This window comes from Pristiophorus japonicus, chromosome 22 (assembly GCF_044704955.1).
Source record: "Pristiophorus japonicus isolate sPriJap1 chromosome 22, sPriJap1.hap1, whole genome shotgun sequence".
NCBI classification, from domain to species: domain Eukaryota; kingdom Metazoa; phylum Chordata; class Chondrichthyes; family Pristiophoridae; genus Pristiophorus; species Pristiophorus japonicus.
Window position 1 is genome coordinate 44,913,749 of NC_091998.1, and position 27,499 is coordinate 44,941,247.

Consider the following 27,499-nt stretch of genomic DNA (forward strand, 5'->3'; position numbering starts at 1 on the left):
CCACCCCTTTCTGACGTTCCAAAATCCAGAAATACCCGAACCTGGGCTCGGGTGTTTCCGGATTCGTGATGTCAGAAAGACATTCCAAAATCTTGAAAAACACAAAAACCGACTCGGCCTCGGTCCCGAGATTGCCGGATTCGGGTGGTTGAACCTGTACTCAGCGACTGAGCATCCACAGCTTTCTGGGGCAGAGAATTTCAAAGATTCACAACCCTCTGAGAGAAGAAATTCCTCCTCATTTCCGTTTTAAATGGGCGGCCCCTTCTTCTGAAACTATGTCCCCTAGTTTCAGTTTCCCCTATGAGTGGAAATATCCTCTCTGCATCCACCTTGTCGAGCCCCCTCATTATCTTATATGTTTCAATGTTGCTTATATTTTTCATTCTACATGCAGCACTTCACACTTGTTGGCATTAACTTTCATTTGCTCAAATATTATTATCCAAGTAATCTATGAGCAGGTTCCACAGCCCCTCCTAGTTTGCAATTGACAACAAATTTGATAACTTTTACATTGCGATTAGTTTGCACTGCAGAAAACTATTTGCATTTAAGGAGTTGTTTAATAGATTAAAGTGCTTTACACAAGGAATTGTTTTTAGTGAAATGACTGCAAGGCAAGTTCCACACTACATATTTCAGCAGTGACCAAAGGCTGTCCAGCTGAAAGGTAACGCTGCCTCTTGTTTTCAGATAATGAGGGCCTATTTTAAGTATTTTCTTTACATTTGGGGTTTTGTATGATGGGTAAATAACCTGTGGATGTTGTCAGTTGAATACAACTGTCTGGGTCACTGGGACATTGATCAACCTTTTGCTGTGAGCAGCTGGGATTTGGCTGCAGTTACACGGTGGCTCCGCCGAGGGGCAGCAAGGAACGCCCAGCGAGGGCAGGGGTGAGAGGTGAGAAGGCGCGTGTCGTCACTGGGAGCCAAGATGGCGGCGGACAGGCTGTGGTTCCACGAGATGGGGCTGGAGGAGCGGCTGTTGCAGGTGGGGAGGGGGAGACTGACTGATCCATCCACCCGGGAGGAGTGGGGGGAAGAGACTGACTGATCCATCCACCCTGGAGGGGGGAGAGAGAGAGAGAGAGGGGGGGAGAGACTGACTGATCCATCCACCCGGGGGGGGGGGGGGGGAGAGAGACTGACTGATCCATCCACCCGGGGGGGGAGACTGACTGATCCATCCACTTGGGGGGGAAACTGACTGATCCATCCACCCGGGGGGGGTGGAGAGAGGGGAGGCAGAGAGGGGGGGAGGGAGAGAGAGGGGGGGAGGGAGAGAGAGAGAGGGGGGGAGGGAGAGAGTAGGGGGGGGGGCAGAGGGAGGGAGGGAGAGAGAGGGGAAGGGGAAGAACAGAGGGGAAGGGGGGGAACAGAGAGAGGGTGGGGGGAAGTGAGACCGACCCACCCAGAGGGAGGGTGAGAGAAAGAGAAGGGACAGGAGGAGGGGAAAAGGAGTGGGGGGGGGGAAGAGGAGGATCGGAGACGGGAGAGGAGAGGAATCCGGGGGGGGGTGGAGAGGAGGTGCCCAGAAGGGGTGTTGGAGGGGAGAAAGGGAGATCGGTCCCTGAGATTAGAATGCTGGGCACAGAGTTTAGGAATTCCAACTGCAGTTACAACTCATTATCCATCGGTGCAGATGCCTCACTGCAAGAACGACATAATACTGTGTTATTGTGAGGATCTCATTAGTATCACCACTGCAAGTATGCTCCATTTATGTAGTAACGAGTCATGAACAACCTGCTCAAAATATAAAAGACCAGGAATGGGAGGGAAAAGTGTACAAAACCCAGGGGGATAAAAGTGAGGGAGAGTGTGTGTGTGGAGGCTGTGGCAGACTGGACAGGACAGTAAATTCACAATGTTAATATTTTGAGTGACAAAGTCAATGTCATAAATTCTTTAGGCAATCGCTAAACTCAGCTGGGCCCAGCCTACCTTGATCCAGGAAAAAGCCATTCCACTGGCATTGGAGGGAAAGGATCTGCTTGCCAGGGCGCGGACAGGATCCGGAAAAACAGCAGCATATGCTATTCCCATCATCGAGCATCTTCTCAACACCAAAAAGGTAAACCCCCGCATCGATTCTATTTGTTATAAATCAGTCTTGATTTTTGAGATTTGCAAATCTGATTTTGTGTGATTATGCAGCCCAATGTGATGAATTTAATGTGTGTTTTCTGGGGTCAGTGTTTTGAAGTTTAGGGACAGGCTCCGTATATGTGTACACAGGCATTGGGGTCGGATTACGGGGGTGAGGGGATATAGCTGCGCACTGCACTTGAGACCAAGATGATTCTGGAAATTGCTGAGCCTCACCTCAGCATTTGACATCAGCAGGTTGCTGTGGAGATTGCCAGAACGCTCATCCATGCCTCCCTTACACAGCTGGCGCGGGACTTTGGGCATGCTTCCATTCGTCCTCCTCATTCTTGGCAGTACGCAGCTCGGGGAGATGCAGCTGAATGTGTTCACTGCTCCAGGCTACATCAGTTGTTGAAGCCATGGCCTGAAGTCTACACAAGTGTGCAGATAAGAACGTAAGAAATAGGAGCAAGAGTTGGCCATACGGCCCCTCGAGCCTGCTCCGCCATTTAATACAATCATTGCTGATCTGATCCTGGACTCGGGTCCACTTCCCTGCCCACTCCCCATAACCCCTTATTCCCTTATTTTTGTATTGGACTGTTCAGCCACCTAAGGATTCATTTTTAGAGTGGAAGCAAGTCTTCCTCGATTCCGAGGGCTGCCCATGAAAGATTCCCTTATCAGTTAAGAAACTGTCTATCTCCGTCTTAAATTTATTCAATGACCCAGCTTCTACAGCTCTCTGAGGCAGTGAATTCCACAGATTTACAGCCCTCTTGAGAGAAGAAATTCCTCCTCATCTCAGTTTTAAATGGACGGCCCCTTATTCTAAGATTATAGAAACATAGAAAATAGGTGCAGGAGTAGGCCATTTGGCCCTTCGAGCCTGCACCACCATTCAATAAGATCATGACTGATCATTCCCTCAGTACCCCTTTCCTGCTTTCTCTCCATATCCCTTGATCCCCTTAGCCATATCTAACTCCCTCTTGAATATATCCAACGAACTGGCATCAACAACACTCTGCGGCAGGGAATTCTACAGGTTCACCACTCTCTGAGTGAAGAAGTTTCTCCTCATCTCGATCCTAAATGGCTTACCCCTTATCCTTAGACTGTGTCCCCTGGTTCTGGACTTCCCCAACATCGGGAACATTCTTCCTGCATCTAACCTGTCCTGTCCCGTCAGAATCTTATGTTTCTATGAGATCCCCTCTCATTCTTCTAAACTCCAATGTATAACGGCCCAGTTGATCCAGTCTCTCCTCATATGTCAGTCCTGCCACCCCAGGAATCAGTCTGGTGAACCTTCGCTGCACTCCCTCAATAGCAAGAATGTCCTTCCTCAGATTAGGAGACCAAAACTGAACACAATATTCCAGGTGAGGCCTCACCAAGGCCCTGTACAACTGCAGTAAGACCTCCCTGCTCCTATACTCAAATCCCCTAGCTATGAAGGCCAAAATACCATTTGCCTTCTTCACCGCCTGCTGTACCTGTATGCCAACTTTCAATGACTGATGAACCATGACACACCCAGGTCTCGTTGCACCTCCCCTTTTCCTAATCTGCTGCCATTCAGATAATATTCTGTGTTCGTGTTTTTGCCCCCAAAGCGGATAACCTCACATTTATCCACATTATACTGCATCTGCCATGCATTTGTCCACTCACCTAACCTGTCCAAGTCACCCTGCAGCCTCCTAGCATCCCCCTCACAGCTCTCACCGCCACCCAGTTTAGTGTCATCTGCAAACTTGGAGATATTACACTCAATTCCTTCATCCAAATCATTGATGTATATTGTAAAGAGCTGGGGTCCCAGCACTGAGCCCTGCGGCACTCCACTAGTCACAGCCTGCCATTTTGAAAAGGACCCGTTTATCCCGACTCTCTGCTTCCTGTCTGCCAACCAGTTCTCTATCCACGTCAGTATATTACCCCCAATACCATGTGCTTTGATTTTGCACACCAATCTCTCATGTGGGACCTTGTCAAAAGCCTTTTGAAAGTCCAAATACACCACATCCACTGGTTCCCCCTTGTCCACTCTACTAGTTACATCCTCAAAAAATTCCAGAAGATTTGTCAAGCATGATTTCCCCTTCACAAATCCATGCTGACTTGGACCGATCCTGTCACTGTTTTCCAAATGTGCTGCTATTTCATCCTTAATAATTGATTCTAACATTTTCCCCACTACTGATGTCAGGCTAACCGGTCTATAATTACTCGCTTTCTCTCTACCTCCCTTTTTAAAAAGTGGTGTTACATTAGCTACCCTCCAGTCCATAGGAACTGATCCAGAGTCGATAGACTTGGAAAATGATCACCAATGCACCTACTATTTCTAGGGCCACTTTCTTAAGTACTCTGGGATGCAGACTATCAGGCCCCGGGGATTTGTCGGTCTTCGATCCCATCAATTTCCCTAACACAATTACCTGCCTAATAAGGATATCCTTCAGTTCCTCCTTCTCACTTGACCCTCGGTCCCCGAGTACTGCCGGAAGATTATTTTTGTCATCCTTCGTGAAGACAGAACCAAAGTATTTGTTCAACTGGTCTGCCATTTCTTTGTTCCCCATTATAAATTCACCTGAATCTGACTGCAAGGGACCTATGTTTGTCTTCACTAATCTTTTTCTCTTCACATATCTATAGAAGCTTTTGCAGTCAGTTTTTATGTTCCCAGCAAGCTTCCTCTCATACTCTATTTTCCCCCTCCTAATTAAACCCTTTGTCCTCCTCTGCTGAATTCTAAATTTCTCCCAGTCCTCAGGTTTGCTGCTTTTTCTGGCCAATTTATATGCCTCTTCCTTGGATTTAACACTATCTTTAATTTCCCTTGTTAGCCACGGTTGATCCACCTTCCCCGTTTTATTTTTACTCCAGACAGGGATGTACAATTGCTAAAGTTCATCCATGTGATCTTTAAATGTTTGCCATTGCCTATCCACCGTCAACCCTTTAAGTATCATTTGCCAGTCTATTCTAGCGAATTCACGCTCAAACCATCGAAGTTACCTTTCCTTAAGTTCAGGACCCTAGTTTCTGAATTAACTGTGTCACTCTCCATCTTAATAAAGAATTCTACCATGTTATGGTCACTCTTCCCCAAGGGGCCTCGCACAACAAGATTGCTAATTAGTCCTTTCTCATTACACATCACCCAGTCTAGGATGGCCAGCTCCCTACTTGGTTCCTCGACATATTGGTCTAGAAAACCATCCTTAATACACTCCAGGAAATCCTCCTCCACCGCATTGCTACCAGTTTGGTTAGCCCAATCAATATGTAGATTAAAGTCACCCATGATAACTGCTGTACCTTTATTGCACGCATCCCTAATTTCTTGTTTGATGCTGTCCCCAACCTTGCTACTACTGTTTGGTGGTCTGTACACAACTCCCACTAGCGTTTTCTGCCCCTTGGTATTCCGTAGCTCCACCCATACTGATTCTACATCATCCAAGCTAATGTCCTTTCTTATTATTGCATTAATTTCCTCTTTAACCAGCAATGCCACCCTGCCTCCTTTTCCTTTCTGTCTATCCTTCCTGAATGTTGAATACCCCTGGATGTTGAGTTCCCAGCCTTGGTCACCCTGGAGCCATGTCTCCGTGATGCCAATTACATCATACCCGTTAACTGCTATCTGCGCAGTTAATTCGTCCACCTTATTCCGAATACTCCTCGCATTGAGGCACAGAGCATTCAGGCTTGTCTTTCTAACACACTTTGCTCTTTTAGAATTTTGGTGTAATGTGGCCCTTTTTGCTTTTTGCCTTAGGTTTCTCTGCCCTCCACTTTTACTTTTCTTCTTTCTATCTTTTGCTTTGCCCCCATTCTACTTCCCTCTGTCTCCCTGCATAGGTTCCCATCCCCCTGCCATATTAGTTTAACTCCTCCCCAACAGCACTAGCAAACACTCCCCCTAGGACATTGGTTTCGATCCTGCCCAGGTGCAGACAGTCCGGTTTGTACTGTTCCCACCTCCCCCAGAACCGGTTCCAATGTCCCAGGAATTTGAATCCCTCCCTTGTGCACCACTCCTCAAGCCACGTATTCATCTGAGCTATCCTGCGATTCCTACTCTGACTAGCACGTGGCACTGGTAGCAATCCTGAGATTACTACTTTTGAGGTCCTTTTTAATTTAGCTCCTAGCTCCCTAAATTCGTCTTGTAGGACCTCATCCCATTTTTTTACCTATATCGTTGGTACCTATATGCACCACGACAACTGGCTGTTCACCCTCCCTTTTCAGAATGCCCTGCAACCGGTCCGAGACATCCTTGACCCTTGCACCAGGGAGGCAACATATCATCCTGGAGTTTCGGTTGCGGACGCAGAAACGTCTATCTATTCCCCTTACAATTGAATCCCCTATCACTAGCTCTCCCACTCTTTTTCCTGCCCTCCTGTGCAGCAGAGCCACCCATGGTGCCATGACCTTGGCTGCTGCTGCCCTCCCCTGATGAGTCATCCCCCTCAACAGTACCCAAAGCGGTGTATCTGTTTTGCAGGGGGATGACCGCAGGGGACTCCTACACTACCTTCCTTGCACTGCTCTTCCTGTTGGTCTTCCATTCCCTATCTGGCTGTGTACCCTTTTCCTTCCTTAAATATGGAAACCAAAACTGTACGCAGTACTCGAGGTGTGGCCTCACCAATACCCTGTATAACGTCCCAGCTTTTATACTCCATCCCCTTTGCAATAAAGGCCAAGATTCCATTGATGAAACTAGCCCATCTCTGCTGCTGACCGGGGATACCTGTGATGAAGCTGGATTATTTAAACCCATTTTGTGTCTCCTCAGTCAGTCTGTGAGCAGGCAGTACGGGCCCTCGTGCTGGTTCCCACGAAGGAGCTGGGCCAGCAAGTGCAGCAGATGATCCGACAGCTCACCTCGTATTGTGTGCGGGATATTCGAGTGGCTGATGTCTCGGGGCAGGCGGATATTTCTGCGCAGAGGTATGAAATATAACGGCATCTTCTATTCTCATCCTTCTTTACAAACCCCTCCATGGTCTCGCCCCTGCCTAGCTCAGTAATTTCCTTCAACCCCACGAGAAAAAAACGCTCCTCAAATTCTGCCCTTTAGCATCCCTGATTATAACTGCTGAACCATCGGTGGCCCTGCCTTCAGCTGCTTGGGCCCGAAGCTCTGGAACTCCCTCCCTAAACCTCTCTACCTCTGTTTCCTCCATTAAGACGCTCTTTAAAACCTACCTCTTTGAGCAAGCTTTTGGTCATCTGCCGTAATTTCTTATATGGCTCGGTGTCAAATTTATTTGCTTTGTCTTATAACATTGCTGTGAAGTGCCTTGGGACGTTTTACTACGTTAAAGGCGCTATATAAATACAAGTAGTTGTTCTATGGAACTATTCTCTTTCGGCTCTCATTGTGTGCACCTTCTCAGTACTGACTCTCTCTTTCAGGCCCATATTAATGGAGAAGCCGGACATTGTGATAGGCACGCCCTCCCGTATTCTGCTGCACTTAGAGCAGCACACGCTGAACCTGTGCACCTCCCTGGAGATGCTGGTGATTGATGAGGCAGATCTTCTCTTCTCATTCGGTTTTGAAAATGATCTGAAGAACTTGCTAGGGTAGGTACCTTCTTCTTGAGCTCATCCAAAGCTTGTGCCCTACATCGCACCAAGTCCCGTTCGCCCATCATCCCCTGTGCTCGCTGACCGACATTGGCTCCCAGTTAAGCAATGCCTAGATTTTCAATTTCTCATCCTTGTTTTCAAATCCCTCCGTGGCCTCGCCCCTCCCTAACTCTGCAATCTCCTCCAGCCCCACACCCCTCCGAGATCGCTGCTCTCCTCCAATTCTGCCCTCTTGCTCGTCCCTGATTTTAATCGCTCACCCATTGGCAGCCGTGCCTTCCACTGCTTAGGCCCTAAGCGCTGGGATTCCCTTCCTAAACCTCTCCAGCTCTCTACCTCTCCTCCTTTAAAACCCTCATCTACCTGAATATCTCCTTATGTGGCTCAGTGCCAAATGTTGTTTGATAGCGCTTCTGTGAAGTGCATTGGGACGTTTTACTACGTTAAAGGCGCTAAATGCAAGCTGTTGTTGGGTTTCATAGAAAATATGTGTAGGAGCAGGCCATTCGGCCCTTCAAGCCTGCACCACCATTCAATATGATCATGGCTGATCATGCAACTTCAGTACCCCTTTCCTACTTTCTCTCCATACCCCTTGATCCCTTTAGCCGTAAGGGCCACATCTAACTCCCTTTTGAATATATCTAACGAACTGGCCCCAACAACTTTCTGTGGTAGAGAATTCCACAGGTTCACAATTCTCTTGAGTGAAGAAGTTTCTCCTCATCTCGGTCCTAAATGGCTTACCCCTTATCCTTAGACTGTGACCCCTGGTTCTGGACTTCCCCAACATCGGGAACATTCTTGCTGCATCTAACCTGTCCTGTCCCGTCAGAATTTTCCACCTGCCTTTGTATTTTGTTGAAGAGCTGTTTATATGAAATTAGATTTTTGTCGATATCCATTATTTTCTTTGAACTTTTCATTGACCCTGTTCTGGAGGGAAGAGGTGGCCCCACAGATGATCAACCCTTGAACTGTGAGTAACACTCATAGTACAGTTATAGCATTCAGCTCATCTAAACCTTAGCAGTGTCTGGAGAGGGAATTTCTCAAAGGAACTGTTGGTTGCAGGTCTGTTACTGGTGGGAGAATTAGAGGTGCTGACTTTGTGCACAAGAAGCATATCACAGTGCTAAAGGCCATTGTGACCATTGCTTTTTTTCCTACACCATATAAGCACCAATAATGCTCAAATGGCAACACCGTTGCCAACAGTGCTGCTCCCTGGACAACCCATCCAGATCGGTGCGTGTGCAGGAAGAGGGCACGCTGTCAATGGAAGCCTTAGTACAGGTGTCCATTGGAGTGAAGATTTGTACTCTGGTCTCCTAACTGTGTGCTCAAACGTGATAGCAACAGGGCCTCTCTTGCTTTATATCGTGCAAAGCACTACCAATGTTAGAGTAGGTGCAGATCCCTCGGGGTCAATGCTTTGAAACATGAAGCGATGCCTACCGGGCTTATTCTCTTTGTTCGCAGGCATCTCCCGAAGATTTATCAAGCGTTCCTGATGTCAGCCACATTTAATGAGGATGTTCAGGCACTAAAGGAGCTAGTGCTTCACAACCCGGTAAGAAATCCATTAAAGGCTCCTGCACGAGACACCCGCTGTCGATCTTGGCCTAGTGGTAGCACCCTCTCCTCCGAATCATAAAACTGTGGGTTCCGTCCCCACTCTCGGAGCCGAGTGCATATTCTGGGCCAACTCTTTAGTGCAGGACTGAGGGCAGTGCTAAGTACTTCAGATGAGGTCTTAAACCGAGGCCCCGTGTCTGCCTGATCAGATGTACGTTAAAGATCCCATTGCATTTTTCCAAAGAAAAACGGGGTGTTGGGGGGGGTTGCTCTCGGTGTCCTGGCCAACATTTCTCCCTAAACCGGTTAACAGGTCTTTCATCTCAGTGTTGTTTGTGGGCCCTTGTGTGTGTGTGCACATTGGCTGCCGTGTTTAATAAATGGGAGGATACTGAGAGGTGTGGAGGAACAGACGGTGTATATGTCCACTGTTCCTTAAAGGTAGCAGAAAGGTCGATAAGGTAGTTAAAAAGGTATACGGAATGCTTTCCTTTATTAGCCGAAGCATAGAATGCAAGTGCAAGGAAGTTATGCTAGAACTGTAATACAACACTGAGTTAGGCCACAGCTTGAGTACTGTGTGCAGTTCTGGTCACCACATTACAGAAAAGATGTGATTGCACTAGAGAGGAGATTTACGAGGATGTTGCCAGGACTGGAAAACTTTAGCTATGAGGAAAGATTAGATAGGCTGGGGTTGTTTTCCTCGGTACAGAGGAGGCTGAGGGGAGATTTAATTGAGGTATATAAAATTATGAGGGGCCTAGATAGGGTGGATAGGAAGGACCCATTTCCCTTAGCAGAGGGGTCAATAACCAGGGGGCATAGATTTAAAGTAATTGGTAGAAGGATTAGAGGGGAGATGAGGAAACATTTTTTCACCCAGAGGGTGATGGGGGTCTGGAACTCTGCCTGAAAGGGTGGTAGAGGCAGAAACCCTCACCACATTTAAAAAGTACTTGGATGTGCACTTGAAGTGCCGTAACCTGCAGGGCTACGGACCTAGTGCTGCAAAATGGGATTAGGCTGGGTAACTCTTTTTTGACTAGCGCGGACACGATGGGCCGAATGTGTCGTAATTTTCTATGAATACAAAACAACAGTGATGACACGCAATGTTTCCTTGAAGCTGCGTGGCTGCACAGCACTCCCGAGGTCCCGCGAAGCTGGTGAGCGGCTTTAAAATTGGGAAAAAATACAGGTATACGCGGACTTTTGAATGGGCTGCGCGTCCTTCCCCCCACCATTCCCCCCCCCCCCCAAAAAAAAAATTACAGGAATCATTGAATACATTTAAAGTAATTTACTGCAAGTCGCTTTGGGATGGGAAAGGGGCTATATAAATACAAGTTACTTTCCAGCTCTTGGTCCGTAGCCCTGTAGGTTACGGCACTTCAAGTGCACATCCAAGTCCGAAGGAGCGGTGAGGGATTGTAGAGGGACGTGATTGGGAGCCAGAAGAGACGAGGGCCCAGGGGCAGCACGGGCCAGCCCACACTGCGATATGTGTGCGCACTAGGCCCGTGCAGCAGAGCAGGTCTCCAGTCTTCTGGGCCCCGAACCTCATTTGCCGCACCTTCCCCACGATCTCTCTCTCCACCTCCGCACCAAACATTTGAGGCACCTCTGCCGCAGTGTACGCCCTGCTCTATCTCGGTGAAGCCCTGTAACCTGATCTCCTTTACCCCTCTAGGTGATTCTGAAGCTGAAGGAGTCTCAGCTGCCAGACAGCTCCCAGCTGACCCAGTACCACATTAAATGCGAGGAGGAGGAGAAGTTCCTGCTGGTTTACACGCTACTCAAACTCTCCCTTGTCCGTGGCAAGACCATCATTTTTGTGAATTTCATCGACAGGTGCTACCGGCTGAAGCTCTTCCTCGAGCAGTTCAGCATCGCATCATGCGTCCTAAACTCCGAGTTACCAGTGCACTCCAGGTAGAGCATCTCTCGGATAAACGTACCGCTGTGCTTTCATTTTATTCTCTGTGTGTGTCTTTCTCGCTCCCTGCCTCACCCTCACTACTAGAGTACCCCAGAAAACGTGGGTAAAAACACTTACAGACACTGGGTAACAGTAACGTACTTGCGAAGTGTAAAAAGAAACCAGCTTTAAAAGAAAGACTACCCCAGTACCTCCACTCCTATTCTTTCGTACGGTAGTAGCAAAGCAACTCAAACGTCGCTATCCAAGTTGGATATCCAGGCCCAAGCTTCCGGTGTAACAGCGTGGATATCCTGTAGGCTGTCTGCGAATTCCCTCTGAGGGCAGTGCTCGATGATGTGCTCCAGGGTCTGATTAGGAGCTCCACAGTCGCATGATGGGGGATGCTTTAATCTTCCACCGATGGAGAAGGTGGCAGCATCGACCAGGACCGGTTCTGAGGCGGTTAATGGTTGCCCACTGTTTGCAAGGAAGGTTTGATCCTTCAGGTTGTACTGTGGGTTCCTCTGTCAGGAATCCATTCCTTATGTCGCAGTTCTTCCGAGCATTTCGCCGTCTGTCATCGAGGCTAAGGGGAGATCGCTGAAGGGCTTTGGCAACGGTCCAAAATGGCCGCCTAGATTTGAGACGGGTTGATGGTCGGTTGTTCCAGTCGGCCTGGAGTGGCATGTTGTAGTGGTTGTATTATCTGGAGACTGCATATTTGCGGCGTAGATGTGGTAGTGCAATGTTTTTCAGCAAGGGCAGCCAAGGTGTCGATAAAATCGCATCGGTGATAATTTTCATAATAGAATTCAGCTGGACATCAACGGGTCTGATATGCAGAGTACCTCCACTTGTGTCGTTTGATCAGATTACACAAGAATTCCACGTCGTATACCTGAGAGGTGCAGGACTCGACAGGGTAGGGTTCATTGCATGTATGGTCTGATGTGGGAATTAAGAAGGATTGCAGTGGCTTCTTTGATAGATGTGGGAGAAAAGTCATTGCCTTTGGTGTAATGTGGAGAATAGCGATTGCATTTTCTGTGTGCCTTATTCACTGGATTGATTCCTGGAAAGGGGGAATTATATTCCCTAAAGTTTAGAAGAATGAGAAGTGTTCTTAATGAAACATAACATTCTTAAGGGGCTTGATGGGGTAGATGCTGAGGGGCTGCTTCCCCTGGCTGGAGAATCTAGAACTAAAAGAAAAGACTTGGATTTATATAGCGCCTTTCACGACCACTGGGCATCTCAAAGTGCTTTACAGCATACAGTACTTTTGGAGTGTAGTCATTGTTGTAATGTAGGAAACGCGGCAGCCAATTTGCGCACAGCAAGCTCGCATGAATAGCAATGTGATAATGACCAGATAATCTCTTTTTTTTGTTATACGTATTGATTTTGTTATGTTGATATCTAGAGCCAGGGCTCACAGTCTCAGAATAAGGGGTCGGCCATTTTGGACTGCGATGAGAAAAAATTTCTTCACTCGAGGGTGGTGAATCTTTGGAATTCTCTGCCCCAGAGGGCTGTGGAGGCTCAGTCTTTGAGTATATTCAAGGCAGAGATCGATAGATTGTTGGGCACTTAGGGAATTGAGAGATATGAGGATGGTGCGGGAAGGTGGAGTTGAGGCAGACGATCAACCGTGATCTTATTGAATGGCAGAGAGGGCTCGTGAGGACCAATAGCCTGCTCCTGCTCCTATTTCTTATGTTATGTTCTTATTTACTGTATCAGGTGCCACATCATCGGTCAATTCAATCTGGGTGTCTATGATTACATCATTGCATCAGATGAGCAAGTTCTGACGGATGCGACCAGTACAGAGGGGCAGAAGAACAAGAAAAAATCCGGCAAAGGAACAAAGTAAGCATTATTAATATTGTATTAGTTCGAGATCTGCCGCTTTTCCATGGCAGTTTACAACCTCCAAATGACCTGAAATTGTTTTTATGAACCCTGGATTTGTGCCAGCTTCGTTGTTCCAATTTGCTGGGAGTTGGTGCCAGGACTTTCCTCCCATCAGGGTTGGAGCCTACTGATGGCCCAGGATCGCACAAGAGACAGTGCATCTCCAGGGCATGTGTAGCTCTTGAGCACTGGGCCTGATATTTGCAGCTAATTCCAGTGTGTGAGGTGCCAGGCCCTTTGGTTAATAAAGAAAAAGAAAGACTTGCATTTATATAGCACCTTTCATGACCTCAGGACCTTCCCAAAGCGCTTTACAGCCAATGAAGTGCTTTTGAAGTGCAGTCACTGTTGTAATGGTGGAGGACTCATCTGTGGCAATGATGTAATTCTACCCGACGTAGACTAGAGGTGATCCAAAACTCGGTTACCCGTGTCCTAACACGCACTAAGTCCCGCTCATCCATCACACCTGTGCTCGCTGACCTATATTGGATTCTGATTAAGTAATGCTTCGATTTCAAAATTCTCATCCCTATTTTCAAATCCCTCAATGGCTTTGCCCCTCCCTATCTCTGTAATCTCTGGCCCCACAACCCCCTCCCCCCCCCCCCCCCGAGATGTCTGCGCTCCTCTAATTCTGCCCTCTTGAGCATCCCTGATTATAATCGCTCAACCATTGGTGGCCGTGCCTTCTGTTGCCTCGGCCCCAAGCTCTGGAACTCCCTCCCTAAACCTCTCCGTCTCTCTACCTCTCTCTCCTCCTTCAAGACGCTCCTTAAAACCTACCTCTTTGACCCCCTGCGCTAATTTCTACTTCTGCGGCTTTGTGTCAAATTTTTATCTCATAACACTCCTGCAAAGTGCCTTGGGATGTTTCACTATGTTTAAAGGCGCTATCTAAATACAAGTTGCTGTTTTTCCTTTCTCTCTACCATCACATAGTGTCTGGCTGACCCTCATCTTACAATGCTAGTATACTCTGCGTAGAGCCCAAAGGAACTAAATGACTGGGGATTGTATTCTGTGGTCCACGACTCCCATCAGATATAGAAGCCCCATCAGTTCTGTTGCATAGGAGGTGGTGCGTTCAGTTTGTCTCCCTGGATAGAGCAATCTCTCGTGTTCATACTGAGCATTCTCTCCTCCTGTTTCAGAGTGAAGGATAATGAATATGGAGTCTCGCGAGGGATCGATTTCCAGAACGTGTCGAATGTCGTTAATTTTGACTTCCCACTCACTGTGGAGTCGTACATACATCGTGTTGGCAGGTGAGCCGCAGTGTGCACCTCACACCAAGTAGCTCTCTCAGTTTTTTGCCAGTCTCATGCCTGTCGCCCTCTTTCCTGCTGTGGACTTGTGTGACTGTTCCATGTACTTTTCAAAATTATTCGTTCATGGGATGTGGGCGTCGCTGGCAAGGCTGGCATTTATTGCCCTTGAGAAGGTGGTGGTGAGCCGCCGCCTTGAACCACTGCAGTCCGTGTGGTGAAGGTGCCCCCACAGCTGACTTTGTCGTAGCAGTTTGGTACAGTTCAGTGTCTCCTGGGCCATTTCAGGGAGCAGTTATAGAGTCGACCACATTGCTGTGGGTCTGGAGTCACATATAGGCCAGACCGGGTGAGGGCAGCAGATTTCCTTCCCTAAAGGACATTAGTGAACCAGTTGGGTTTTTACCACAATCCGATAGTTTCATGGTCACCATTACTAATACTAGCTTCTCTTTGTGCGGGTGTGTAGCTGTGCAACTACCAGGTATTTATCACTGACACGACGTTTGTAACCGATGAGGAAGTATCTGTCAAGCTGGTAGTAATTTTTTATTTTTTACAGATTTTATCCTTGTTTTCAAATCCCTCCATGGCTTCGCCCCTCCTTATCTCTGCAATCACCTCCAGCCCTATAATCCCCCTAGACCTCTCTGCTATGCTTGTTCTGGCCTTTTGAACATCTACGATTTTAGATGCTCCACGATCGGTGGCCGTGCCTTCAGCTGCCTAGGTCCTAAGCTCTGGAATTCTCTCTCAATCTCTCCGCCTCTCTCTCCCCTCCTTCAAGACCATCCTTAAAACCTACCTCTTCGACCAAGCTTTTGGTCATCTGTCCTTAACATTTTATATGGCTCAGTGTCAAATTTTGTTTTTTGTTGATATCAGTCCTTGTGAAGTGCTTTATTACGTTAAAGGTGGTATATAAATATAAGTTGTCGATGCTAAGATTGACAATGAGTTGTATCTCCGAAAACATTCTAATTCCACCTGTTCCCGCAGGACGGCCCGTGTGGATAACCAGGGCACGGCGTTGACATTTGTGTCTCACACAGAATTGCCGCTGCTACAGCACGTGGAGGAAGCATTAACTGGAGGTTGGTACAAGTAACAGTTACCCTGTCTGCTCCGTGCTGGTGCCTAAAAAGTGTGCTGTCTGGTTCTGCTAGTTGGTGGAACACTATGGCGCCATGTAAATTTGTGCCAACAGGCCCCCGTGCAAAGCTTTGTCACTCATGGCCACTGACATCCAGGTGAAAGGGCTGATCAGAAACCGGATCTCTCACGGGGGAGAGAGTGTCAGGTGCAGTCAGTGCTCACGCACCTCCCAGCAAATCAGCTTGAGAGCCATTTTGCACTTCCAGTGGTGTTGAATCCCTGTGGAAAGGGGAATGAGCACAAGTTAAGAGCAGTGCTTGCGTCAGTTCACAACTGAAAATACTTTCCTCATTTGCACAATTTATACTTACAAGAGTATAAGAATTAGGAGCAGGAGTTGGCCATTCGAATCCTCGGGCTTGCTCCGCCATTCAATAAGATCATGGCTGATCATCTACCTCAACTCCACTTTCCTGCACTATCCCCATATCCCTTGATTCTCTTTGTGTCCAAAAATTTATCGATCTCTGTCTTGAATATACTCAGCGACTGAGCCTCCACAGCCCTCTGGGGTAGAGAATTCCAAAGAGTGAAGAATTCATCCTCTGAGTGAAGAAATTTCTCCTCATCTCAGTCCTAAATGGCCGACCCCTTATTCTGAGACTGTGACCCCTGGTTCTACACTCCCCAGCCAGGGGAAACATCCTCCCTGCATCTACCCCGTCAAGCCCTTTCAGAATTTGATACGTTTCAATGAGATCATCTCTCATTCTTCTAAACTTTAGGGAATATCGGCTAGTCTACTCAATCTCTCCTCATTGGACAATTCCCCAGGAAACGCAGGAATCAGTCTAGTGAGCCTTTGTTGTACTCCTGCTAAAGTAAGTACATCCTTCCTTGGGTACTGGGACCAAAACTGTACGCAGTACTCCAGGTGTAGTCGCACTAAGGCCATATATGCTTGACAGTGGGCCAGTGAAGACTCGTAGCCATTTTCAGCATTGAACAGAACTTTGACCATACCAGTTGCTTTCTGTGTTGCGTATCCATCTGGTCAGCCTCTCATTTGCTGGAAATAAGTGGGAGAAAATGCGGCATGATTTTCCTTCTGTTATGCTGGTGGGTTAAAAACCTATTTCCTGCACCTCTGCTTGGATGGTAGCAGAAGAACAAGACATCATCATGCAGAGAATTGCAGCGCGAGTCCTGCTGCTGATGTCACCGTCCTCACTGCTTCCGCTGTTGCTAACCCCCTTCCCCTCAGTGTTCTCCCCCTCCATCGTGGAGAAAGGCTTCTCTCTCACTATCCAGTAACAGAGTGTAGTATAGATGTGGCTCATTGAATGTCGACACCACAGGTTGGAGACCAGTTTCAGAAATAGTATAGATGCATTAAGGGTAGGCTAGACACGCATATGAGGTTTTATACTGCCTTTCATGACCATCGGATGTCTCAAAGCGCTTTGCAGCCAATGAAGTACTTTTGGAGTGTAGTCACTGTTGTAATGTGGGAAATAGAGAGTGAATCTGATAGATTTAGATGAGGAAAAACGGGAGGAGACTCGAATGGAACATAAACGCTGGCATGGATTGGTTGGGCTGAATGGCCTGTTTCTGTGCCGTAGATCCGATGTAATCTCAGAGCATCTGTGCACAGTGTCCAATAATGCCTTTAATGTTCAATATTTTGCATTGACAGAGAACATGGACTGTGCTTTGAAACCCTACCAGTTCCGCATCGAGGAGATTGAGGGCTTCCGCTACAGATGCAAGGTAAGGCGATCACAGAGGGAATGCAACTTGCTGGTTCCCGTTGCAGACTGAGATTCTTGAGCTATAGGGGAGTCAAAGACTGTGGAGGAAAGTGGAGTTGAGGCCAAGATCAGGTCGGCCACGATCTTATTGAATGGCGGAGCAGGCTCAAGGGACCATATGGCTGACTCCTGTTCCTATTTCTTATGTTCTTATGTAATGGATGTGCTGCTCTTGTGTTCTGAAAGGGAGTGATGGCCCATGTAGATAATAGTGAGTGCTGGGTACCGCTGTCACTCTGGACTGTGGCTCATTGAAAATCGATACTACAGGGTGGAGACCAGATTCAGAAATTTCTGCATAGTTGCCGGATGTAAAAGGGCAGCTCTTCAGTCAGTTCATTTAGTTCCATCTAAAGAAAAGGAAGGAAGAAAGTCTTGTATTACAGTAGCGCCTTTCACCACCTCAGGATGTCTCAAAGTGAAGTACTTTGGGAGTGTAGTCACTGGTGTCATGTAGGAAACGCGGCAGCCAATTTGTGCACAGCAAGCTCCCACAAACAGCAATGCAATGAGCAGACAATCTGTTGGTTGAGGGATCATCATCATAGCAGTCCCTCGAAATCGAGGACTTGCTTACACTCTAAAAGTGAGTTCTCAGGTGGCTGAACAGTCCAATACAGGAATTACAGTCTCTGTCACAAGTGGGACAGACAGTGGTTGAAGGAAAGGGTGGGTGGGACTGGTTTGCCGCATGCGCCTTCCGCTGCCTGCGCTTGTTTTCTGCATGCTCTCAGCGACGAGACTCGAAGTGCTCAGCACCCTCCCGGATGCTCTTCCTCCACTTAGGGCGGTCTTTGGCCAGGGATTCCCAGGTGTCGGTGGGAATGTTGCATTTTATCAAGGAGGTTTCGAGGGTGTCCTTGAAACATTTCCTCTGCTCACCTGGAGCTCGCTTGCCGTGTAGGAGTTCCGAGTAGAGTGCTGGCTTTGGGAGTCTTGTGTCAGGCATGCGAACAATGTGGCCCGTTCAACGGAGCTGGCCGGGTGTGGTCAGTGCTTTGATGCTGGGGATAAACATTGGCCAGAACATCAGGGAGAACTCCCCTGCACTTCTTCGAAATAAGGTTCATGTTGAGATTTGGGCGGGGTCACGTGTTTGCCCATTCTGTTGGTGTTAATATATTTATATCACTTTCCAGGATGCCATGCGTTCAGTTACAAAACAATCAATTAAAGAGGCTCGGCTCAAAGAAATCAAACAGGAGCTGCTCAACTCGGAGAGGCTGAAGGTGAGCAACAGTGGGGCTCTCTTGATGGTCCATTGCAATGAAATTAGTGAACCGGTAGTCTGCGTCGGATTGGAGAAGAAGGCTACAGGAAAACTAAAGTTTAGGGGCAGTAAATAATTTTTATATTCAACTATGTTTAAGTAATGTATTTCAACAACACCAACTTGTATTTATATAGCACCTTTAACGATAGTGAAATGTCTCGAGGCGCTTCACAGGAGTATTACGCACTAAAGATTTGACACTGAGCCGCCTAAGTAGAAATTAGCGCAGGTAGCCAAAAGCTTGATCATAGAGGTAGGTTTTAAGGAGGGTCTTTAAGGAGGAGAGAGAGGTAGAGAGGCGGAGTGGTTTAGGCAGGGTGTTCCAGAGCTTGGGGTTCAGGCAACAATGCACGGCCATCAATGGTTGAGCAATTATAATCAGGGATGCTCAAGAGGGCAGAATTAGAGGAGCGCAGATATCTCGGCGGGGGGGGGGGGGGGGGGGGGGGGGGTTGGAGGAGATTACAGAGATAGTTGAGGGGCGAGGCCATGGAGGGATTTGAAAATAAGGTTGAGAATTTTGAAATCGAGGCGTTGCTTAACCGGAAGCCAATGTAGGTCAGTGAGCACAGCGGTAATGGGTGAGGAAATGGGCAGCCAAGTTTTGGATCACCTCTAGTTTACGTAGGGTAGAATGTGGGAGGCCAGCCAGGAGTGCGTTGGAATAGTCAAGTCTAGAGGTGGATGAGGGCTTCAGCAGCAGATGAGCTGAGGCAATGGTGGAGACGGGCGATGTTACGGAGGTGTAAATAGATGGTCTTAGTTATGCTGCGGATATAAGATCATAAAAATTAGGAGCAGGAGTAGGCCATATGGCCCCTTGAGCCTGCTCCGCCATTCAATACGATCATGGCTGATCCGATCATAGCCTTAGGTCCACTTCCCTGCCCGCTCGCCATAACCCCTTATTCCCTTATCGTTTAAGAAACTGCCTATTTCTGTCTTAAATTTATTCAATGTCCCAGCCTCCACAGCTCAATGAGGCAGCGAATTCCACAGATTCACAACCCTCTGAGAGAAGAAATTTCTCCTCGTCTCAGTTTTAAATGGGCGGCCCCTTATTCTAAGATTATGCCCTCTAGTTCTAGTCTCCCCCATCATTTGAAACATCCTCTCTGCATCCACCTTGTCAAGCCCCCTCATAACCTTACGTTTCAATAAGATCACTTCTCATTCTTCTGAATTCCAATGAGTAGAGGCCTAACCTATTCAACCTTTCCTCATAAGTCAACTCTCTCATCTCTGGAATCAACCTTGTAAACCTTCTCTGAACTGCCTCCAAAGCAAGTATATCCTTTCGTAAATATGGAAACTAAAACTGCACACAGTATTCCAGGTGTGGCCTCACCAATACCCTGTATAGCTGTAGCAAGACTTCCCTGCTTTTGTACTCCATCCCCTTTGCCTGCTAAAGACCAAGATTCCATTGGCCGTCCTGATCACTTGTTGTACCTGCATACTAACCTTTTGTGTTTCATGCACAAGTACCCCCAGGTCCCGCTGTACTGCAGCACTTTGCGATCTTTCTCCATTTAAATAATAACTTGCTCTTTGATTTTTTTTTTTGTGGTCGAAAGCTCATTTCAGGGACTAATAGGACACCAAGGTAGAGGACAGGATTGGGGAGACTGATGGATTCAGTGGCTAGGGAACAGAGTTTGTGGTGGTGGGCCGAAAACAATGGCTTCGGTCTTCCCAATATTCAATTGGAGTGAACTTTTGTGCTCTAATATTTTTGTAGACCTACTTTGAGGACAATCCTCGGGACTTCCAGTTGCTGCGACACGATAAAGCCCTGCATCCGGCGATTGTGAAACCGCATCTGAAGAACGTACCCGATTACCTGAGTGAGTAACCTGGCCAGTGACCCACACTGGAGTAAAGGCGCCCAGCCCTGCAGTGTGTGGACTCCGCCAGAGTAAAGCCATTGTCACTGCAGGGTACGGAACTGGTTGGAGTGCTGGAAGGAAGGCATTCAGTGCTACAGTGAGCAGACCAATGTCCCCTTCAGTTTTTTTGGGGGGGGGGGTGTACGGCCCCTTTCAGGGACTGCACAGCCCATTCAAAATACCATGCATGCGCATTATTTTCCCTTTGAGGAGCCGGTGAGCTGGCTGGCACGGGAGCTCCAGGGCGCAGCTTAAAGGGTGCAGACCCCATCTGCCAACCCTGTGCACTGGAATGAAGATGCTGCAGCTACCACTGATGGGAGTGCGAGAACATTTAAGGACAAATTTTCCACCTCTGTGATGCCAGTTTGTGAAATTACACACCCCTGCCTATGATTTTTCATCTATTAAATCCTGTATGTGGGGGTCATTAATGATTTAGACGAAGGAATTGAATGTAATATCTCCAAGTTTGCAGATGACACTAAGCTTGGGTGGCAGTGCGAGCTGTGAGGAGGATGCTAAGAGGCTACAGGGGGATTCGGACAGGTTACGTGAATGGGCAAATGCATGGCAGATGCAGTATAATGTGGATAAATGTGAGGTTATCCGCTTTGGTGGCAAAAACAGGAAGGCAGATTATTATCTGAATGGTGACAGATTAGGAAAAGGGGAGGTGCAACGAGACCTGGGTGTCATGATACATCAGTCATTGAAGGTAGGCATGCAGGTACAGCAGGCAGTAACGAAAGCAAATGGCATGCTGGCTTTCATAGCGAGGGGATTTGAGTATAGGAGCAGGGAGGTCTTACTAGTTGTACAGGGCCTTAGTGAGACCACACCTTGAGTATTGTGTGCAATTTTGGTTTCCTAATCTGAGGAAGGACGTGCTTGCTATTGAGGGAGTGCAGCGAAGGTTCACCAGACTGATTCCCGGGATGGCAGGACTGATGTATGAGGAAAGACTGGATCGACTAGACTTATACTCACTGGAATTTAGAAGAATGAGAGGGAATCTCATAGAAACTTATAACATTCTGATGGGACTGGACAGGTTAGATGCAGGAAGAATGTTCCCGATGTTGGGGAAGTCCAGAACCAGGGGTCACAATCTAAAAATAAGTGGTAAGCCATATAGGACCGAGATGAGGAGAAACTTTTTCACCCAGAGAATTGTGAACCTGTGGAATTCTCTGCCACAGAAAGTTGTTGAGTCCAGTTCGTTGGACATATTCAAAAAGGAGTTAGATGTGGCCCTTATGGCTAAAGGGATCAGGGGGTATGGAGAGAAGGCAGGGGTGGGGTACTGAGGTTGCATGATCAGCCATGATTATATTGAATGGTGGTGCGGGGTCGAAGGCCCGAATGGCCTGCTCCTGCACCTATTTTCCATGTTTCTATGTTTGTGATGTGGAGTCCTGGGTGCACCAGTGGAGAACTGTCGAAGGGATAACTTACGTCAGAAAACCCACTTTCCTGTACTGGTGCCGGGTCATCTTGTCAATTGGCCGGAGTGCATATTGTCACACATCAGTAGCCTGGGGATTGATCCGGTCACTTCAACAACCAGCTGAATCTTCAAGGACATGACTCTCAATTTGTTAGAAATCTTGGTCTTAGCAGACGATTCTCTACCAGTCTACGTTCAGTTTTGTACAATATCAGCTCCGCCATGAGACTGGACAATGCGACTGCAGGGGCACAGCTTAGAGTGAGAACAAATGTGTGTAAAAGGAAAGCTGATGCAGTATGCTCTTTAGAAATCTTCTCTTCTTAGGCAGTCCCCCGGAGTCGGGGATGACTTGCTTCCACACTAAAATGAGTCCTCAGGTGACTGATGAGACCAATGTGGGACCTAAAGTCTCTGTCACAGGTGGGGCAGACGGTGGTTGGAGGGACGGGTGGGTGGGGGGGCTTGGGTTGTCGTACGCTCCTTCCGCTGTTTGCGCTTGGCTTCCGCGTGCTCCCGGCGAAGAGACTCTAGGTGTTCAGTGCCTTTCCGGATACTCCTCCTCCATTTTGAGCGGTCTTCCCAAGAGTCGGTGGGGATGTTGTATTTTTTCAAGAAGCCTTTGAGGGTGTCCTTTTCTCTGCCCTCCTGGGGTTCGCTTGCCGTGACGTAGCTCGGAGTAGATTGCTTGTTTCGGAAGTCTAGCGCCGGCATGCGGACAATGTGGTCCGCCCACTGGAACTGGTTGAGCGTGATCAATGCCTCGTTGCCAGGGATGTTTGCCTGAGAGAGATCGCTGACGTTCTCTTTAGAAATAAAGTAAAGATCCACTTAAAATAAAAAGGAGACAGAATACAGGGGAAAAGAAAGTCAGGACAAGCAGAGATAATCTTTTATGATTCCTGAGTATTTTATCATTGCCACACATCCTGTGCACTACACAGAATCTAACAAATTGAGATAGCTGCAGTGTAATTCTTCAGTTAAAAGACTTGCATTTATATAGCATCTTTCAAGATCACCTGACGTCCCAAAGCACTTTACAGCCAATGAGGTACTTTTGAAATGTAGGAAACGTAGGCTGCAAATTGGTTGCAGCGTTTCCTGTCATCATAGGCGGTCCCTCGGACGAGGATGACTTGCTTTCACACCGAAAGGGATGAGTTCCTTGATGTTTCAGTGAAGGACCCGATGCTCCAGTCCTGAACTCCAGGGGTGGAAGATGCCTGTGCGTGGATTTTTTTAATGTGTGGTGACCGTTGCACATCATCCACCACACAGGCTCGACAGAGCTAGGCCTTTTATCTAGTGGCAAGGGTTAACCAGGACGACTGGAGACCAGCTCTGCTGCATGGACCTTGTGTGCACACATATCGCAGTGTGGGCTGGCCCGTGCTGCCCCTGGGCCCTCGCCTCTTCTGGGCCCCACACCCTCATTTGCCGCTCCTCCGCCACAAGCATTCGCCGCACTTCCGCCATGAGCTCTCGCCGCACCTCCGCGCCAAACATTCGCCGCACCTCCACCACGTTCTCTCGCCGCTCATCCGCCCCGACCTTCTCTCTCCTCTGCTGTGCCTGGGCCCTGCCCATGTTCCTGCCAACGCTCCAAATGGCGACCTGGGCCTTGATGACGTCACCCAGTCGCCCACCTCGAAGTTGTTGCATACTTGGAACGGCTCGCGCTGGAAGTTGTAGTGGTATTCCCACAATGTTGTAGCGTATCTTAGATTTTAATTTCTAATCTCTGGAGTGGAACTTGAAGCCACGACTTTGACCTGGTGTGAATGCCACTCACTGAGCGGCTGCCACCTAATAGCCATCATTGATTAAGTACTACCTCCAGCTGTTTGTGCCTCATTACAGTGAATCTGGGAAAGTAATATTTTAAGTAAAATTAGCTGTCTGATTTTAGTCAAAAATGTTAGTGACTCTTATTTTAATCCTGCCAGTTCCGCGAATGATGCGAGGGACCATTAAACCCCTAATCAGTAAGAGAAAGAGGAGAATGAGGACGGTTCCGGAAAGCAACACCCAGAAAAAACTTAAGGTGAGAGAATGCAGGGGAACCTAAGAGACACGTATGGTGACCTTCTGTTATTTCGGATCCCTTGTCCTTTTATACCCAGTCAAATTATCAGCATTGTACAGCTGCGCTAAATGAATAGTTTACGCATTTACTGGTCTCCACGGAACATACCAAGTGGGCAAAAAATTAGTCCGTTCCTCATCACCGCTGTTGTAACATTTTGCTATGACTGACCAGGCTCTTGATCTCAGACGAAATAGGAGCATTCGGCCCCTCGAGCCTGCTCCGCCATTCAGTAAGATCATAACTGATCTGTGACCTCAACTCCACTTTCCCACATTATCCCCATCTCCCTTGATTGCCTTAATATCGATCTCCGTCTTGAATATACTCAATGACTGAGCATCCACTGCCTTCTGGGGTAGAGAATTCCTTTGATTTTTTGACTGAAGAAATTTCTCCTCATCTGTCTTAAATGGCCGACCCCTTATTCTGAGACTGTGATCCCTAGTTCTATGCTCTCCAGCCAGGGGAAACAGCCACCCTGCATCTACTCTGTCAACCCCCTTAAGAATTTTGTATGTTTCAATGAGAACCCTTCTCATTCTTCTAAACTCTAGGGAATATAGGCCTAGTCTACTCCATGTCTCCTCATAGGATAATCCCCCCATCCCAGAAATCAAAACCGCACTCCTTCTGAGACAAGTATATCCTTCCTGAGGTAAGGAGACCAAAATTGTCTACAGTACTCAATAGTGACCCAGATAATACTGAAGTATGCTGGATACGAGTACAGTACGCTGCGTTATGAATTGACCCCACAGTATTGTCTATATAGCTTAGTGCTCTTTGGGCATTGTTGCATATCTTGGGTAATGTGTGTGGGTAGGGGTGTGAAAGGTGGCAAGCAGGAGGAACCATTATCCAGCACAAAAAACAACAGTATGGATAGCCAGTGTTAATGAAGAGGTATTTTCCTGGATGAGAAAGTCAGGGCCCAAAGCTCCGACAGTAAAGAGCTGTCTGACTCCTCGGGTTATCATCCAGCGCACATTCTTTTCAAAGCATCTGTCTGTTGAAGATGAGGTACAGTAAATTTTCCCATGATTTCGGTTGAGGCTGTGCTGTATGAAAGTGGACCGTGTAGATTATCTGCTTGGAACACTTCCTTTATTATCTTAATGCACAATCCTGGTATGTAATGGATGAGATTTATTTGGGTGCTGATGGATGAGGTGAATGAAGATAACAAAAGAAATAGAAGCAGGAGTCGGTCATAGGGCCCCTCGAACCTTCTCCGCCATTCAATAAGATCATGGCTGAACTACATTAACTCCACTTTCCCGCCCTAGTTGTGTCAACTTTAATTTTCAAATGAGAAGTAGTCTTAATGTGTCTGGGAAGCCAGCGATTAATAATTAGTCACAAATGGCTAGTACAGGAAACTCGTTTACCTGGATACGAATGTAACGGAAAACCCGCCGTAACGGAATTTAAAATATTGCGAGATTCGGGACAAAATCAGTTGCCGTAAATATGGAGGAGTTGGGTTTTGTGTGTGTTTCCGTGTGTGTGTCTTTGTATAGACACATGTTCAGCACCAGCAGACTGCGGCCAATTGTATTGACCTCGGGAAGATGAAGTGAGCGACTTTCAGGAGAAATGAATTCCAACTGATCGCTCGGTTAAGGGGCCACACGGGGAATTCCGCTGAAGAGCTTGGGTGAAGTTGACTGATCTCTGCGGACAGCATCAGTTTGGATCCGTGAGTGAGGAGCTCATGGTTCTGTGTCAAGTCCCGTCAGTGTGAAAAGTGGCGTGCTATGAACACAGGGCAGGAGTGTGCTGGTGGGTGAGATATGAGTGGGATAGTTGTGTTGGGATGTACAATAATCACCGGCGAATGAAGAAAGTCCGATAAAACTCTCAAAATGGATGATAGAACCCAGTCAGACAGTTCGGGATTGGCCATCCGGACCCAGAAACTGAAGGGGTGGAACGGATACCCAATGGATGGAGGAAGAGTTACAGACAAATAATAACAACGCACAGCCCGAACAGTTCAATTAAACTTTCTGGTCCATTGTTGCAGTTAGTAAATTTGCCCTATCGGAAAATTTGTTTACCCGGAATTGCCGAATCCCCAAACAATCCGGGTAAACGAGAGTTTACTGTAATTAATGTTCCAATTATCTCACCATGGCAACGGTTGTAGTTCATGGGATCCTTCCTTTCTCATTCGATACTTACTGTGTCGGTGAATGTTACTAGCTGCTGGTAAATCTGGGTTTACTTCCACCTCCGTAACATCGCCCGTTTCCGCCCCTGCCTCAGCTCATTTGCTGCTGAAACCCTCATCCATGCCTTTGTTACCTCTAGACTTAACTACTCCAAAGCACTCCTGGCTGGCCTCCCACGTTCCATGCTCCTGACTTGGTGTCATCCTAACTTGCACTAAGTCCCGCTCACCCATCACCCCTGTACTTGCTGATCTACATATGTTAAGCATCGCCTCGATTTCAAAACTCTCATCCTTGTTTACAAATCCCTCCATGGCCTCGCCCCTCCCTATCTCTCTAATCTCCTCCAGCCTCAGCACACGCCCCCCCCCCCCCCCCCACCCCCCCCGAGATGTCTGCGCTCCTCAAATTCTACCCTTTTGAGCATCCCTGATTGTAACCGCTCAACAATTGATGGCCCTGCCTTCAGCTGCCTGGGCTCTAAGCTCTGGAACTCCCTCCCTAAACCTCTCCATCTCTCTTTCCTCCTTTAAGACGCTCCTTAAAACCTACCTCTTTGGCCAAGCTTTTGGTCATCTGCCGTAATTTCTTCTTGGGCTCGGTGTCAAGTGTATTTGTTTTTATCTTCTATCATTCCTGTGAAGTGCCTTGGGATGTTTTACTATATCAACGGTGCTATATAAACACAAGTTGTTGTTATCCTACTGCAATGTAGAGAATACAAATGAAAAAAGGTGGATTGTGTTGTTGATGTGGAAGATCTATAAAGGTGGTTGTTTTTCTTTTTAGCCAAAGATGAAACAGAATCCACTGAAGCATTTCACATACACAGGGAAGAATAAAAAGGCAAAGAATGCTCGATAAAGCAGAGAATGGAGAAACCACAAAAGAGAGGATTTGACTTTCTAGAAGCCGAGACTGTTGTGTCTACACGCCTTACATTCAAGTGCAGCTGAAGTCCTTGTACATCTGGAGGAGTCTAGAATTGACAAGCTGAGGCAGTGGTGCAGTCTGCATTTCTCTGGCCTGGCACCACCATGAACAATGGCATTGATTGAAATGTTTGTCCACTTACATGGAGCAGTAAGCTTTCTGTACCTACTGAATTCTCGTGTAATGTTACTTCTGCTTTGCACTTTAAGAAATGGGTTGCCATTGATCCGGTTAGTTTGAGCCGCCTTCTGTTTATTCCCTTAATACAGGAGTTTCAAACTGTTGCCCTTGTTGGCTCAGTGAGTGACTCATGGCATTTTTAAGTCTCTTCGCCCCCCCCCCCCCCAATAAAACCCCATACATTAACACAA

General features: G+C 47.5%; 1 protein-coding gene across 2 annotated transcripts; it reads left to right on the forward strand.

Moving 5' to 3' along the window:
• The first annotated feature begins 928 nt into the window (after positions 1-928).
• On the forward strand, positions 929-27,499 carry ddx56 (DEAD (Asp-Glu-Ala-Asp) box helicase 56). 2 transcript variants are annotated; one of them, XM_070866075.1, is made up of 14 exons: positions 929-996; positions 1,918-2,079; positions 6,922-7,076; positions 7,545-7,715; positions 9,204-9,294; positions 10,993-11,234; positions 12,967-13,095; positions 14,295-14,408; positions 15,408-15,502; positions 17,203-17,276; positions 18,457-18,546; positions 20,332-20,437; positions 23,879-23,976; positions 26,985-27,499. In XM_070866075.1, the coding sequence occupies exons 1-14, from the start codon at positions 940-942 to the stop codon at positions 27,057-27,059; spliced, it is 1,659 nt and encodes a 552-aa protein (XP_070722176.1). In that variant the 5' UTR covers positions 929-939; the 3' UTR covers positions 27,060-27,499. The 2 variants fall into 2 exon arrangements, with proteins under 2 accessions (XP_070722176.1, XP_070722178.1); XM_070866077.1 differs by lacking the exon at positions 23,879-23,976.